The sequence below is a fragment of the Culex quinquefasciatus genome, chromosome 1 (assembly GCF_015732765.1).
Source record: "Culex quinquefasciatus strain JHB chromosome 1, VPISU_Cqui_1.0_pri_paternal, whole genome shotgun sequence".
Classification (NCBI taxonomy): domain Eukaryota; kingdom Metazoa; phylum Arthropoda; class Insecta; order Diptera; family Culicidae; genus Culex; species Culex quinquefasciatus.
In genome coordinates this window covers 24,816,211-24,831,221 of record NC_051861.1, presented here as the reverse complement: position 1 = coordinate 24,831,221, position 15,011 = coordinate 24,816,211, and the positions used below count along the sequence as shown (strand labels likewise).

General features: G+C 39.3%; 1 protein-coding gene across 1 annotated transcript in view; it reads left to right on the top strand.

The window, feature by feature from the left end:
• Positions 1-13,532: 13,532 nt before the first annotated feature.
• Positions 13,533-15,011, top strand: part of LOC6031627 (transcriptional activator cubitus interruptus) — a 71,710-nt gene continuing 70,231 nt past the window's right edge. Inside the window, 1 exon segment of the mRNA XM_038256789.1 lies at positions 13,533-14,563. Coding sequence (XP_038112717.1) covers positions 14,265-14,563 — 299 coding nt within the window. The 5' untranslated portion in view covers positions 13,533-14,264.

Below are 15,011 nucleotides of genomic sequence, written 5' to 3'. Positions count from 1 at the left end.
TAGTTTTAATCTCGTAATCGAGAACGCCAAGGCAATGCTGTAGAGCAAATAATTTGATTTTTGATTTTTGAAAATTTGAAATGTTTGGCATTTTGGCATATATATATATATATATATATATATATATATATATATATATATATATATATATGTATATATATATATATATATATATATATATATATATATATATATATATATATATATATATATATATATATATATATATATATATATATATATATATATATATATATATATATATATATATATATATATATATATATATATATATATATATATATATATATATATATGTGAATTTTAAATACAGTGGACTCTCTCGTTGTCGATAATGAAGGGTTCGTCGAGAGCGGAAGTTATCAAATTTTAGAACAAAAAATCAAAGCAATTTATTTGAAGGGACTGAAAAATTTATTGACAGCTGGAGCAATATTGATATCGAGAAGTTCGACAGCCAGAGAGATCATTGTATGTAAAAAAAAATCTTGAATTTCCGTATATCATAGTTTTTTTTTTAATTTTGTATACTGGTATTTTTGAATTTGCAAAATTTAAATTTTTTTAAATTTTTTTTCTAGACATTAAATATTATTATTTTCTCCGCTTTGTCCCAGATATTCGAATAATTGATCCACACATTACGAACGAGATCCTCATTCATCAAGTAGCAACCGTCGTGGCACTCACCTAGTTCATCCCTCGGCCCGATATCGGTTCCCTTCGTCGGCCGTATCCGCCCGCACAACAAACGAGCCGCGAAGCGCAGGCCATTAGCCTAGCCGTCGATAGCGCGCTAGTCGTCGATGAGAGGAGTCCGACAAAAGACGATTTATTAAAACACACATTAGCTTCAATCCGCCGCCGCCGCCGCCACCACCTCCTAGCAATCCAAGGAACCGCTGGACTCATCACGGGTCTCAATCAGGTTTTTCTTTCCTTCGCGTCGGCACACACTTGGACCTGATCCGAAAGCTTGAAGCTCGAACTGGGCTAGGGCCTCTGCTGTGCTAACATTGGGCGCTTTTTGCCTACTTTGATTGAGAGATGATGAGCGTTATAATAGTAACAAAGTTCGGAATAATAACTGTTATTACCGATCGTCGGCTTGTCGGTGATGTTCGGTTCTTCTGTCGATGTATCCCGCTCTTTTTTTTTTGCTGTTCTTGAAGAGCCGATGATGGGGGCGAAAAGAGAACGTTTTAATTACAGTATCAATTAATAACAGAACCTCCGACTTGCCGCGCGGCGTAGGTTGATTTCTTCTCTTTTTTTGGAACTTACTGTGAGTAAATAACGTATTATTTGGAGACCTGGTTTGGAGTGGAGATCACCGTAGATTTACGGAATAGAAATAAGTTAACATTATAGATTAAGCCCACCACGTAACATCACAGCTCGGATGGCACGTCGTCAGTTTTTAAGTGTCTCGTATGACATCAACCATCAGATGGCAACACTGTTCCAGTTTCCGGCGAAGTATGGCGATCTCTGGACCAAGGCGCCTACTGTGATGCTTCATCATCTCCAACAACGCACGAGGAGATGAAGTCGACAACAGCAACAACTAGTTTACTAATCACTTTGGGGCTCTTCCTCTCTCTTTCTTCGGGTTCTTCGGGAGATTTTGGGATGCTACGCCAAGGGAACCAACAACAACAAACCCGCTAGTTATTGATAGGTTAATTTACCCTCTCATGCCTCTCCGCAGGGTCAAAAAGCTAGGTTAGGTTCTTGATTTGTGGTTGTAACAGCCGCCACCACCGCCAAAGTTGCCGCGGCCCAAAGAATAGCCAGGTTGATTGGTTAATTAGAAGGCCCTGTTTTTCTCCACTTTGGTCGAGAGCAAAAGGGCCCCGGCGATTGCGGATGAAGATCTAGGCTCTCGCAATCGGGAATCGTGATGCCTCACACAGATCATCGTGGCTTCGCGCCCGCGCGATGATGATGATTGGCTATGTGCCCCGGCTAATGAGAGTTTGGCCAGCGGAACCATCTCCGGAGGGCCTCCTCGCTACTCCTCCTGCAACTTCTCCAGCTTTTGGTTTTAAAGCGAATGACCGCGAAATATGGTTTGTGGTGGCGGCGTTTTTTGGCCTGATCAGTAGGTTCCGATCCGGGTCGATTACAGGCGCGCTAAATCCGATCGATCGGCCAAGGGTTTGTGAGTTGTGTGCTGATTACAGCAGTTGAAAATCAAGCGCGGGCACGCGGAAAAAGGCGCGGCCATGTGGAAAGCTTTTTCCGCGAATCACGTGCCCATCCGTTTGATGTGCATTATCGCGGCAGGGCGGGATCGAATTTTACTGCGGTAACGTTAAGCTAATAATAACGGTGGGTTGAGCAAAAGGATATTCAGCCAGCAATGTTGATTGGATGTAGCTACTGCAATTTCATGGATCGAGAGGGTCAATTGGACAATGAAAGAAAATTGCATGTACAATAAGCTAACAATTAAGTCTTGAAATTAAGCTTAAATTTTTGATACTATTGTTTACAAAGTTGTCTAATGTTTTAAAATGCATCATACACCTTTCCAGTTGTTTTGCTATCATTAGTTTCCAAGATATCTAGGTGTTGAAAAACAGTGCGAAAAAAAGTTTTTGGCGATGCTGTACATCGGAATTTCATAAAAATTCAAAACATGTTTAAGCGAGCCCAAACATGCTAAATATGATTATCAATGCAGCAAAATACATTTTAGATTGTTTTCAGTTGATTTGACATCCATTTTCATTAAAATTTTGAAGTTTTTTGAAAAAAAAAAAATGTTTTTTGCTCCCTGATTTTTTGGACCAATTTTGAAAAAAAAAAAAAATGCAACGGAGCAATTCCATGTCAAATAGGGAATCGGTTGTACCCGACCCTTTCTGATTTCAATGGAACTTTGTAGACATGTTATCCTACGCTTATATAAGCCATTGTTGTGTATATGGAGCCAGTTACACTCGATAGTGATATTTGAGAAGGGCGTAATTGTTTTCAATATTTTTGTATTTCGTATTATTAAATATTGCTGTATCTCGAAGCCGTTGCTTCGTATCAAAAAGTGATCAAAGACAAACTTGTAGGAAATTTGACGGGCTTTCCGAAAAAAAATCACTGAAACATAAACACACTCCACTTTTATGTGATTTTTTGATTTTTAAGTTTAAAAGTCAAATTTGAAGGTGAGCCAGCGATTTTTTTTTCGTTCAAAATTTTTGTGAAAACAGCCTAAAATGTTACAAAAAGACTTTCGAAAAATGCAGGATGGAGCAACTCAACTAAAAAAATACAAAAATCATTTACTGAAACTGTTTTTTTTTTTTTCAAAAGTGCTCTAAACATCAAAAATTGCAAAAACCCATAGTGGGAATCGATTTTCCAGCCAATTTTACTTGAAAGTCTCTATATTGACTAAGAGACATTGAAGACTGGACCTCTGGTTGCTGGAATACAACAAATAAAAGTCTCATCCAAACAGCCTCTAGTACCAATATTTCAAAGACTAATGGTCCTGTTTTTAATGCTAAAAATTTTAACATTTGAGATATTTTCTGATTTTTTGGAATTTTTTTTTTTAAGTTTTAGATTCACTGCTTGGCCATTTTAAAATGTTCAAATATTACCATTTTTTCTAAACAGCCCCCATCTTTGCCAAAGACACTAAACCGATCAGAATATTCCTTCAAAAGATACAGATTTTCGAATATTTGCGTACCATTTTTGTATGGACAGCTGCCAAAATTATAGGGGAAATATTCCCATTCCCAGCCTAAGAAGTGGTCATGTCTGAATGATGCTGAATAATCTGGAGTGTTTCTTGAAATTTACTGAAACCAAGTACACCAACCAGTAGAGCAGCTTTTTGTGACCAATTTGATTTTTACTTGAAGTTACTCGAATTCCTTTTACAACCATTTTACAAAAAAAAAAAATCCCGAGTGTATTCTGGTCTCACGAGAATGCACTGCATACATTTGTGTGCTTACTGGAGGTGGAGTTGTTGCGGGTAAGTTTATGGTCTAAACAGTTATTTTGATGCTTTAATCGAGCAACAAACTCTCCATATGCCGAAGATAGGCGATTGATGAGAACAGGTATATTTCCCCTATGGTGAACCAATCACACAAAATGGCTTCTTTGGTCATAGGGAAGGCATTTTTACATTTTTATTTGTTCAGTCCGAACTCGAGTATCCGAAGCCTCGATCATCCGAAGTTTCGATTATTCGATGATTAGTATTGGACTTCGAATAATCGAACCATGAATAATTCTTTTTTCGTAATTGTTTACTTTTAGCATCAAATTCAACTTTTGCGATCCCATTTTAGTCAAATTCGAATGGTTGATTGCTTTTTTCAAATTTCATCTCCACCATCAATAATCTCAAAAAAATCAAACCATCCACATTAACGACCCCCGGGTCTTTTTTGTGGTCTCTATTGCAAGTTTCTGCTCGAACCTGGGAGTCCGAAGGCTTGAATGGGGAGAGCACCCAAACCTCTTTTTACTCCAAGGAACCTTCCACCCCAGTGTTTGAACTGACGACCTTTGGATTGCGAGTCCAACCGCCGCCAGCGATTCCACCGTAGTAGGCTTGGTTTGGTGTGTTGTTTGTACTAATGGCATGGAGACGACTCCTACACCTGGAATGACTTAACGGCTTAACAACCAAGGCCGAGACCGACATTTTACTTCCTCATCCGATGGAAGGTTGCAGCAGATGGGAATCGAACCCAGAATCATCCGCTTACAAAGCGGACAGCGTAACCATTCGGCCACGCACTGCCACTGCCATCAATAATCTAAAAAATATAAATCACTTAAGCGTAATTTATGGATTATACATTTAAGCTCGGCAATTAAAAATGAGACAGCGAAAAAAAAGTTTTTTTCGTGAATTGATTTTCCGAATATTTTTTTTTCAATGCCTTTGGATAATCAAGTCTGTACTGTATTTGGGACGCCTGTAAGGGGTCACCCACAAACTATGTGGACACTTTTTTGAAGAAAAAAATCCCTTCTTGTGGACAAATCGATGACGAGAGCAACTTGCAAAATACATAATCGTTATTTTTTTACAAAATACACTTAAAAAAATTATTCCTGAATGTTACATCATTTATGATGTAACACTTTTGCACGTCATTAAACAATTAAATTTAAATATAATTTGATGTAAATTTGCAACAAATTATACGTAAAAACATGATTTTACGTGCGATTCAACCGTTTACGTCGAATCTCAAGTTTACTTCAACTGAGTTTACATGCGATTCATTTTTTCCGTGTCGAGTAAATTCACACATTTTTTTCTGTGTACTTGGTATGCGAAAAACTTTAGATTATGTCTCAATCTCAATATGTTTCAATTTAATCTGATTCTTGTTCTGTCTATGAAAAATCTATCGCTGATTTTAGTTGTTCCTGTCAATCATTCCGAACAGAAACAATCTAATTGCAACTGCAGACTGCAAGTCTTTGAAAGCGCACCGCCATCCTAAAAGATAATGTTCTCTGGAAGGAAAACCCATCAAAGGTATTGAAGCTGACATGCTCGTAATACAACACAAAACACACAACCAATTATATTAGACAACAAACTTTCCCACGACCGGAAGTTCCAATGTTGCGCCCTTTACGTGTGTGTGTGCGAGCCCATCTAAAACAAGAAGAAGATCATCATCGAGCAAAGCTCTCTTTTTCAGTGAAAAAAAAAAAAAACAAAAAAAAGAAGCTCTCACACGCACTTTTGATTTCCTTCCCACATCATCCCCCTCGGGAAAACAGAGTCATCTACCTTTCGCCCAAATAGGGTTGGGCAAGTCGCATACGCACCACATAGCTGGGTGTTGATTTTCACTGGAAGTCGCCGTCACAGCCGCCGCCGCTCTGGGACTATTAATTCCACGAGAACCACGCACGCCGGACGATCCATAGATGAAGTGCGATCGCGATCATCATCACCGTCGTCGTCGAGGAATCTGAGAGAGAGAGGCAGAGAGAAACGAGCATAGAGGAAGAATCGGAACGAAAGAGCTAATTAAAGGAACCCACGGCATCAAGTCCAAGGGAGAAGAAGGAAGTAAGCGGAGAAACAACAGGCCGAAGCAGTCCCGAAACAAGAGCTTAAATAAGTGATTAAAACGATCGCGATGCACACACGAATGCCGAAGGAAGCGGCCAGCATCACATAACCCTCAATCGATGAGGGCAGGGAAAGTGGGGGGGACACGGGGAGCGAGGGCTCCAAAACCAGCTCAGAAGAGCAACAACTCACACACAAGCAAACACTTTCGGACGACGATGACCAGGAGATGATGCTGGGGCTGAGACTTGGCTTTTCCCTCACACTGGTCGTAGCATCCAGGGGAACTGGGGATGCCAAGGTTGAAATAATAAGCTTAGTGACAAAGCCAAGCAAAACAATGTACCGTAAACCGCGGTGACATTGATAGGATTTCAATTTATTTTCGGAATATTTTCCAACTGGTAAGGGTTTTCTAATTACTATAATTTTTAAAACATGTACTGGGGTAGGCTACACAAGGTCCATACACAATATAAAAAAATCGATTGTTTTTAAAAAAAATAGTTGCGTTGAAAATTCTTATTTTGAATTTCGGGGTGGCTCTAAGTTTATAAGCTTTTTAATAAAAATACATATAAATTTTAGGTAAAATTGTTCAAAGTCCCAATTTCGCCTGAAATTTGTTAAAACTAGTTTTGTTTATAAAATTATCGATTCATGTTGCATTTTAAAACTGAATTCGAAGCACGAATAAAAAGTTTTCACATTTTATATGATATTTGCTCAACTAAAATGAAAATAAATTTGGAGATTTTATTTGATTATTTTTCAAAAACACATAATATTGATTATTTCCAAACTTATATTACTTTTTCGTAATGAAAAATTGTCTTAAGAGTCAGAAAATGCATTCCGTTTTACAATTTGAAATCATGTTCATTGAGAAAATCATGACACTTTGAGAATATTAAAATAATGCTATTCATTAATATTTTCTTAACTATAGTTAACTAACTTTTCAAACTTTTCAAAATTTTTGAAAACTTTTTCTAGAAGTTCTTTGAACATTTTTTTACCATGGTTAGTATGATTCCGCCATTCCGTATGCATTTAATTTCTACTCTTTATTTTGCGGAAAAATCTCAAACCTATCTAAGTCACCCTTGATTGCTGGGTACCGTTTTACGGTACTTAGGCCAATGTTAATTATTTAAAAAAAGAGTGTAGTTGGTTAAAAAATGTACACTTTTCTTTAACTTTTGATATTGAAAATCGAACAATTTGTTCTGTCTCATGACTTCTAACAAAGCAAACAAATAATGTTTTCGATTGATAATTTGAAGATTGGGGGTATTTCCATAGAAGCTTTTTATCATAAAAACAAATTAAATTTGATATTAAAAAAATCGATTCACACAAACACCTCTCCACCCTCCCTCCTGAAAAAATCTACCTCTCCCTGAATCCCCACCCCTCTTAAACTAAAGAAAGTAACGATTTTTCCAATGATTTTTAACTAAAATTAGAACTTCTAACGATTTTATGGAGCAATATATCATCAAAGGAGCAGATGGAAGAAAAAGGAATATTGTGAAAAGCAACCTACAATGAAAGAAAATTACAGATATTGAATTTAGTTATTAAAAAAAAATTACAAACATTTCATTCATATTATATTAGGCTGGTACAAATATTTTTAAAAGTTTTTGTCACCCCCCCCCCCCCCCTTTAAAATTGGCCCGAAAAATCAGGGGGCAAAAAAATATTCTTACAATAAACTTCAAAATTTCAATAAAAATTCAAGTGCAACCAGCTGAAATCAAATTAAAATACATTCTCCTGCGTTTAAAATAATTTTTAGCATTTTTGGGTTTTAAAAAATCTTAAGATTTTTTGAAAATTTTCGATGCAAATTTTTTTTTCATTACAATTTTTGTTTTTGTCAGATCTTAGATTTTTTGAAAACTAATGATTGCAAAACAACTGAAATAGCGTAAAATGCATTTTAAAACACTTTTTTCATTTAAATGTGAAGACTATGGCTTGTTATGACAAAAACTTTTTTAAATATTTGCATCGGCCTTACTAGATAACATTCGATGCGTCATCTCTTAAAAATCAAATCATCGTCAACAATATCTTCTTCCAAATCCTCGTCAACTTCATCAACGGCTTCCATAAGATCATTTATACGGTAAGAACTTGAAATATATAAAATGGCATAACTCAAAAAGTGCAAATTTGTGCACTTTTAAATTTGGAGACAAGTTAGGATATGGTTTAAATTTTAAGCTGGAGAATTTTCAGATAGCACAAATGCACACAAAAAAAGTAATTCTTTACCTAAGGTAAAAAAAAACATCTTTTTAGTATTTTTTTAGCAGATAAAAGTATGTTTTGTTACAATTTATTGAAAAGTTGAATCAATTACTTTGTGAAATAATGATGCAGGCAAAAAAAAATGAATAGCTACACAGTACAACTATGAAAAGTCATTTTTTTTTCTTTCCATTTTCCGCTTTGAAGGTCTGCCATTATGAGAAATTTGAACCTAAGGCCTTCAAACTCCGAATATTTCTTAGTTAGAATGTTTATAATCGAGAAAAATAATTACAGTGTGCCAGTTTTTCGATGTATGACCACCTGATACCCCCTGATGCAATGTTTTTAAAACATACATGGCCGCCAAATGGCCGATCGGGAATGATGCCTTCCAGAGCCTTAATCAAGTTCCTTAAAAAATGCTAAAAACTTTAAGAAGTTCAAATTTAGTGTCATATTGTACATTTTTGGACAGCAATCCAAGTTTTTTTTCATTTCACATTTTCATGAAATGGTTAATTTTGTTATCTTACCCCATTTTACAGTTTATCAATTGATTCTGAAACTATCAATATCAAAACATAAAACGGAATCGACGTAACACCTTATAATGTGGCCCTCTTAAACATTGCGGTTTCGTCAACGGATCCACAGGCGTGTATCGTTCTTTTTGCGACAAGACTCCGCCTCCCAGGTCTCCTAAGTGTGAATGTATGACACGGGGAGAGGGCACCGAATACCTATATATTAACACTTAAAAATTTTGCGTTTGCCTCGGGATTCGAACCGGCGACTTCTGGATTGTGAGTCCAGTGCGCGGTCCGATTGATCCATTGCAGAAGCAAATAAAGAAAAAATAAAATAAAATGTACCTAATTAAACTGTTTACAGCATGTGAACATATGTCATGACCAGCCATAGAACCATTTTAAAAAGCCGTCGCGGGCCGGATCAAATGGCATCACGGGCCGGACGTTGGGCAGGCCTGTCCTACATAGAAAAAACATAATTCTGAATGTTACATGTAAATTAAAGTTTAAACATCAAATTTCATGTTTAAATCTATATAATTTCCATGTCATGTCAATTCGGTGCGAGTAAATTCGACTTTTTTTTCTGTGAAGGTGGAAAGGAGGTTTGGGTGTTCTCCCCATTCAAAGCCTCCGGATGCTAGGGATCGTATAAATTATAAAAAGAAAAACTATTGAGCATCCCTACCTATGCCCAGCGCGTAAAATAAGGTGAGGCATGTCGAGAGGTTCCAGCGCTGTAGAATCCGAAAACGGATTGCGTGTAGTGAGTCATTAAAAAGATACCTCTTAATTTTCTTCCCTCGCGCGGCACCGCGGTCGTCGCTCGTCGTTGAACACAAATTAGGACTTGAGGTTTGTTCCAAAAGAAGAAGTCCCACCACGCAGCAGCTCTCCCGCTGGTCATCACGTCGTCGTAGCAATGCGGCGCAACTAGCCACGGTGAGCTCTCATCACACGCAGCTCTCCTGAACTCGGACTCGGCGAAGACGTGAAAAGAGCCCCAAAAGCCAGTCAGTGTCGTCTCGTGAGGAACCGGATTTCTTGTTGATTATCATGTTTATGTTTTTATTTGTTAATTTAGCGAATAATTCCAAAACCGGAGAGAGGAGCGAGAAATGAGCGAGAGCGAGCTGCGCGCTCTCCTTCGTTTACGGATGGTGGTGTGAGTGCTCGCTCTTTGCTCACTCTCGCGCTCTTTCCGGAGAAAGATCAGCAAAACAAGCAAGACGACGACGATCGAGTATTAAGTTGTGAGCGCAAAGGTTGTCAGTTCGATTACACGCTACCAGGTTCAGGCTCACAGACTTAGCTGCTTGGTGCTTGCTGGTGATGCGGTAGCCGAGCTGCAGGAATGAAGATGCCATCAAAGGAGAGAGCGCAAAGCAAAGTTGGTTTTGTTACTGTTTTGCTGCTCCTATATGCCTCCTATCTTCGTGCGAGATGTTTCAATGGGAAAGACAAAGAAAAAAGAAGATCTAACTAAGGATCTTGTGTGAATGGTTTGAGCTGGCTGGAACGAGAGAGTGAACGGGACGGGGTGCTCTGTAAACTCGATCGGATGTGATCGAGAAAGATGGAAAGATTTGCCGTTTGCAGGTCACTATGGGATTGAACCGTGGTTTAAATGGTGAAAACAACTGGATGATAATGTATTTCTGATTGGGTCAATGTTAGTTAGCAGAGTTATATTAATATAAAAAAACTAACTTAATCCACCTATGTGGTTGATGCCTTCCTCACTTTTTACCAACAATGGGTAATATGAGTGGTTTGGACACATATTTCAGCTATTTTTTTTTAGGTCCAGAAAAATAAGTACACAGATATAACTTAAGTGGTCATAACTCGAGACAGGGTTGCCAGATTTTCAATTATGTGGACTCGTTGGAAAGGTCTCTCGATTACCTAATCAATGATGGGTCGGATGATGGTTCCGGACATCGTTTACATACATTTAAGTAAGATCCGGCTTCAAAAAAGTACATAAATATCCCTTAATTGGTCATAACTCGAGACAGGGTTGCCAGATCTTCAATGTTGTGGACTCGTTGGAAAGGTCTCTCGATTACCTAATCAATGATGGGTCGGATGATGGTTCCGGACATCGTTTACATACATTTAAGTAAGATCCGGCTTCAAAAAAGTACATAAATATCCCTTAATTGGTCATAACTCGAGACAGGGTTGCCAGATCTTCAATGTTGTGGACTCGTTGGAAAGGTCTCTCGATTACCTAACCAACGATGGGTCGGATGATGGATCCGGACATCGTTTACATACATTTAAGTAAGATCCGGCTTCAAAAAAGTACATAAATATCACTTAAGTGGTCATAACTCGAGACAGGGTTGCCAGATTTTCAATTATGTGGATTCGTTGGAAAGGTCTCTTGATTACCTAACCAACGATGGGTCGGATGATGGTTCCGGACATCGTTTACATACATTTAAGTGAGATCCGGCTTCAAAAAAGTACATAAATATCACTTAAGTGGTCATAACTCGAGACAGTGTTACCTCAGTGAGGAAGGCAAAATATAGACTACAGTCCAGACTCGACTATCCGAAGCATCGATTACACAACTCGACATTTTTGAAGTTGATTTCGGTAAACGCTTCAGTATCGTCATCGCCAAGATATAATGAATTTGGGCTCCCTGAATACGCTCAATTGGACAGAATTGATTTTTTATATTTCCTGCCAATAAATTAATTTGTAAATTTGGGTATAAATAAATACTAAGGAATCGTGTAAAGCAACCATGCGCACCCTATTACAAGCAAAAGGATCGTGGCGTTACATCGTGCTGCCATCTGGTTTTTTTAGTGCAAAAGTGGAAATGTGCTGAATCCCCGTCTAAAAATAGACGGCGTCCTATCTTGCCTAGCAAAATGAAGTCGATAAAGTAGTCGGTTTCGATGGAGAAAAAGTGGAAAACTTCGTCCTATTATGCGCCCCCTTATTTTTGGTAACCCCATAGATAGACATGGGTGCGCATGGTTGCTCAAGATGAATGAAATCCATGTTCAACAAAAATATAGAATTTTATTTTTTGTACATTTGTTATCTTCATTCTTTTTACAAGAAATTCGAATTCTGGGACACCATTCAAAGTCAAATTTGAATTTTGATTGCTTATTAAAACCATTTTTTTCTCAATATTTCACCATTTTTACTGCCTTCTTGGATTTAAAAATTCCAAATCATTTATTCGATGTCGATAATCAGAAATTAGGCAACGAAAATGTTTTTTTCGTGATTCGAGAATATGAACTGTTTTTTTTTTGCCGAGGCCTTCGGATAATAGAGTCTGGACTGTATTGGAGAACTTTTCCAATCCAAAGAACTATGCTTACTGGCAAATGCGAGACATGATCATGAAGAAAATCTCTCGCGTACTCTCAGGATAAAATCATTGAAAAAGTGCTACACTCAAACCCCGATGGTTTGACACCAACTGTTGTCAAACGAACGGGGTCACTCTTTAGTTTGACACTGAGTTCACACACACTACCAAACTTTTGTTTTGTTAGTGTGCGTGAGTGCCGTGTAGAAACTGACAGTTCGTCACTTTTTAGTTTGACTTTGTCAAACCAACGGGGTACAAAAGGTGTCAAACGAAAAAGTGACTATTTTCATGAAAATAGTTGTTTCTTTAAACATGTTAAAACTGTTTATTTAGAACCACACAATTTGATTTTGGCTTGTTATTTTTTTAAATAAATTTGATTTTAACGTAGCGTGTTGTTTCGCCAATATTAAAGGTAGCTGGATCAATTCTCAATGACAAGATTATTTTTGCATAGCAAAACAATGAGAATCAAAAAAAAATGGCGATGTCATTGATATCAGGTTGACCTCAACTGTTTAAATCGTGTCTGTTGTGTAAATGTCCGTCATATGAACAACTGTGTAGACATATGTTAAGAATATTTAACCTTGACAATACTTTTTTTTAAAGTTGCGATCTAAACTGATTCTTCGAATAAACACACACAAAAAATCGAAACCATGTTCAATGGACTCACCATAAATTACAACAAGGCCAACATTGTTACGCAGCGCGCTCACCACTGCCTATCATGCGAGGCCCGATTTCGACCACTTTGCATCCAAATGATCCCAAATCTCGACAACGATGAGCAAAACAAAAACGATTTTTCCTCCAATTCTGAACCGAAAAACCAGTCGCGTCCACTCGTGTTCCACGCTCGGACGTGTGTGTGTGTCTTCTTCTTTATCCTCTTGTCCTGATCCTTCGGATTTCTCCTTCACACCCAATTTCGTCTTCCATCATGGTCCGCTCTCTTATTCTCTCTCTCTCACTTGTCTTGTCGTCGTCACGGCCATGATTCTCTCCGCTATGTTCCTTTCTCTCTTCTGTCCATTCTCCATCCTGCATGGTGCTCCGCCACAATCCTCTTGCGCTCTCCTTTCGTCCTCCTCCCGCAACTTGCACGACCGACGGTGATCGTGATCGTGTGCTGCCACACACCGGAGAAGATCACTTCATTATGGCAGCGCGGGCCCTGCTGCTGCTCAATTTTCAAACCATTCTCTCCGTCTCTCCGCGCGCGGTCTTTCTTCTGACCAAAAATTGTTGGCCGGATTCCGGCGCGATCTTCTCACAGTCTGTGCGGAGAAGTCCCGAACGAGAGCACGTTCCCGTCCCTCGTTTGTTTGCGCCCGAGTCGATCGTGATCGCGAGCAGTGCGATTTTTTTTTGGTTTCGTTTGTATTGTGGTAAACAATAGTATAGCAGGCGCTGATGAAGTGTACGCAAAGTGGTTCAATTAGTAGCCTGTCGTCGCGTCGCCAGCTTGGATCATGATTGGCACTAATTGATTTGATTGGCTCCGCGGAGGACGACGAGAGAGAACGCCTATTGTGTGCGCGATCGTGTGCAAGTGCCGACGGCAAGTGCGTTTCGTCGCGATTCGTTCTCGTCGAACGTCAAAGTTCGGTTTCTATTGTTTGAATAGTGCGATTCGTTGTGAATTTCGTTGTGTTCAGAGTTGAGCGAATGATTGAGTGAAGCGTATTGCGTACGCAGCACGCAGAGTTTTGGTGACCTTTTGGGAACACGAAGGAGTAAAAGAAGAGAAGAAAACGAGAGGATTTTTTTCGTTTTCCGAGAAATGAATGGATATATTACCTGATCCTGCTGTTCGTGTGCGTATATTTGAGGGAGAATTTTAACGATAACCGCTCGGCAGGGCCACTGCACTGTCTCTTTAAGGATAAAAGGACCTTCGGAAAACCAACAAAATGAAGATGGATGAGTGAAGAACCGAGAACGGTTTAGGGTGCTGCGATCAAGATCTGCCGGGTTAATTTTGAGTGTGTAACGCTGTTTGTTTACAACTGTCACGATGCCGGAGAAAGAGACTTTCCACGAGCACATGCAGGTTCATCCGTTCCATCACCATGGCCATCCACTGGCCGCGGCAGCTCACCACCATCCCGGGCTGGCTGCGTCACACGGATTGGCTGCGGCTGCGGCCGCCGCGAACGGAGCCGGCGCCGGATACAGCCCGCTGCAGCTTCCGTCGGCATTCGTGGCCTTCCATTCACAGCTTCCGTCGGTGGACCAACGGTCGGCTCACGATGGCCGGTACAGCCTTTGGGATCCAACAGGACCCCCGTCCTACCACCATTCAACGTCCCATGGGTAAGTCCAAAGACACTGTCATAAAACCATTTTAGAGTGTAACAACTACCGAGGGGTGCGCAAGTCGGACGCGCGCAAAAAACATGTGTTTCGCACGTTTTTTTTCCTCCTTCCCTTAACACAAAACCCGTCATAAAACGTAGATTTAACGACGGCAAAAAGTGCCTACCACACTTTGCCGTCGTCACTCTTGAGAGCGACGCGAGTTGGGTAGATTTTGGCTGACCCCTCGCGGGAACTTGCGCGCAGATTGCTCGATTTTTTTTTACGATCCGACGAAGTGACGAAGAGGACGGTTGGGTTGATGAACCGTTTGGGCCAATCTCGACGGACTTGTAAAGAAAAAGGTACCTCCAATTTAGATATAGTCATTGACGACGGCGCGCGGAGACATAAAAAATTTGATTGGATTCTAAATAGATTCAAAGAGCTGGACTGAATGAATTTG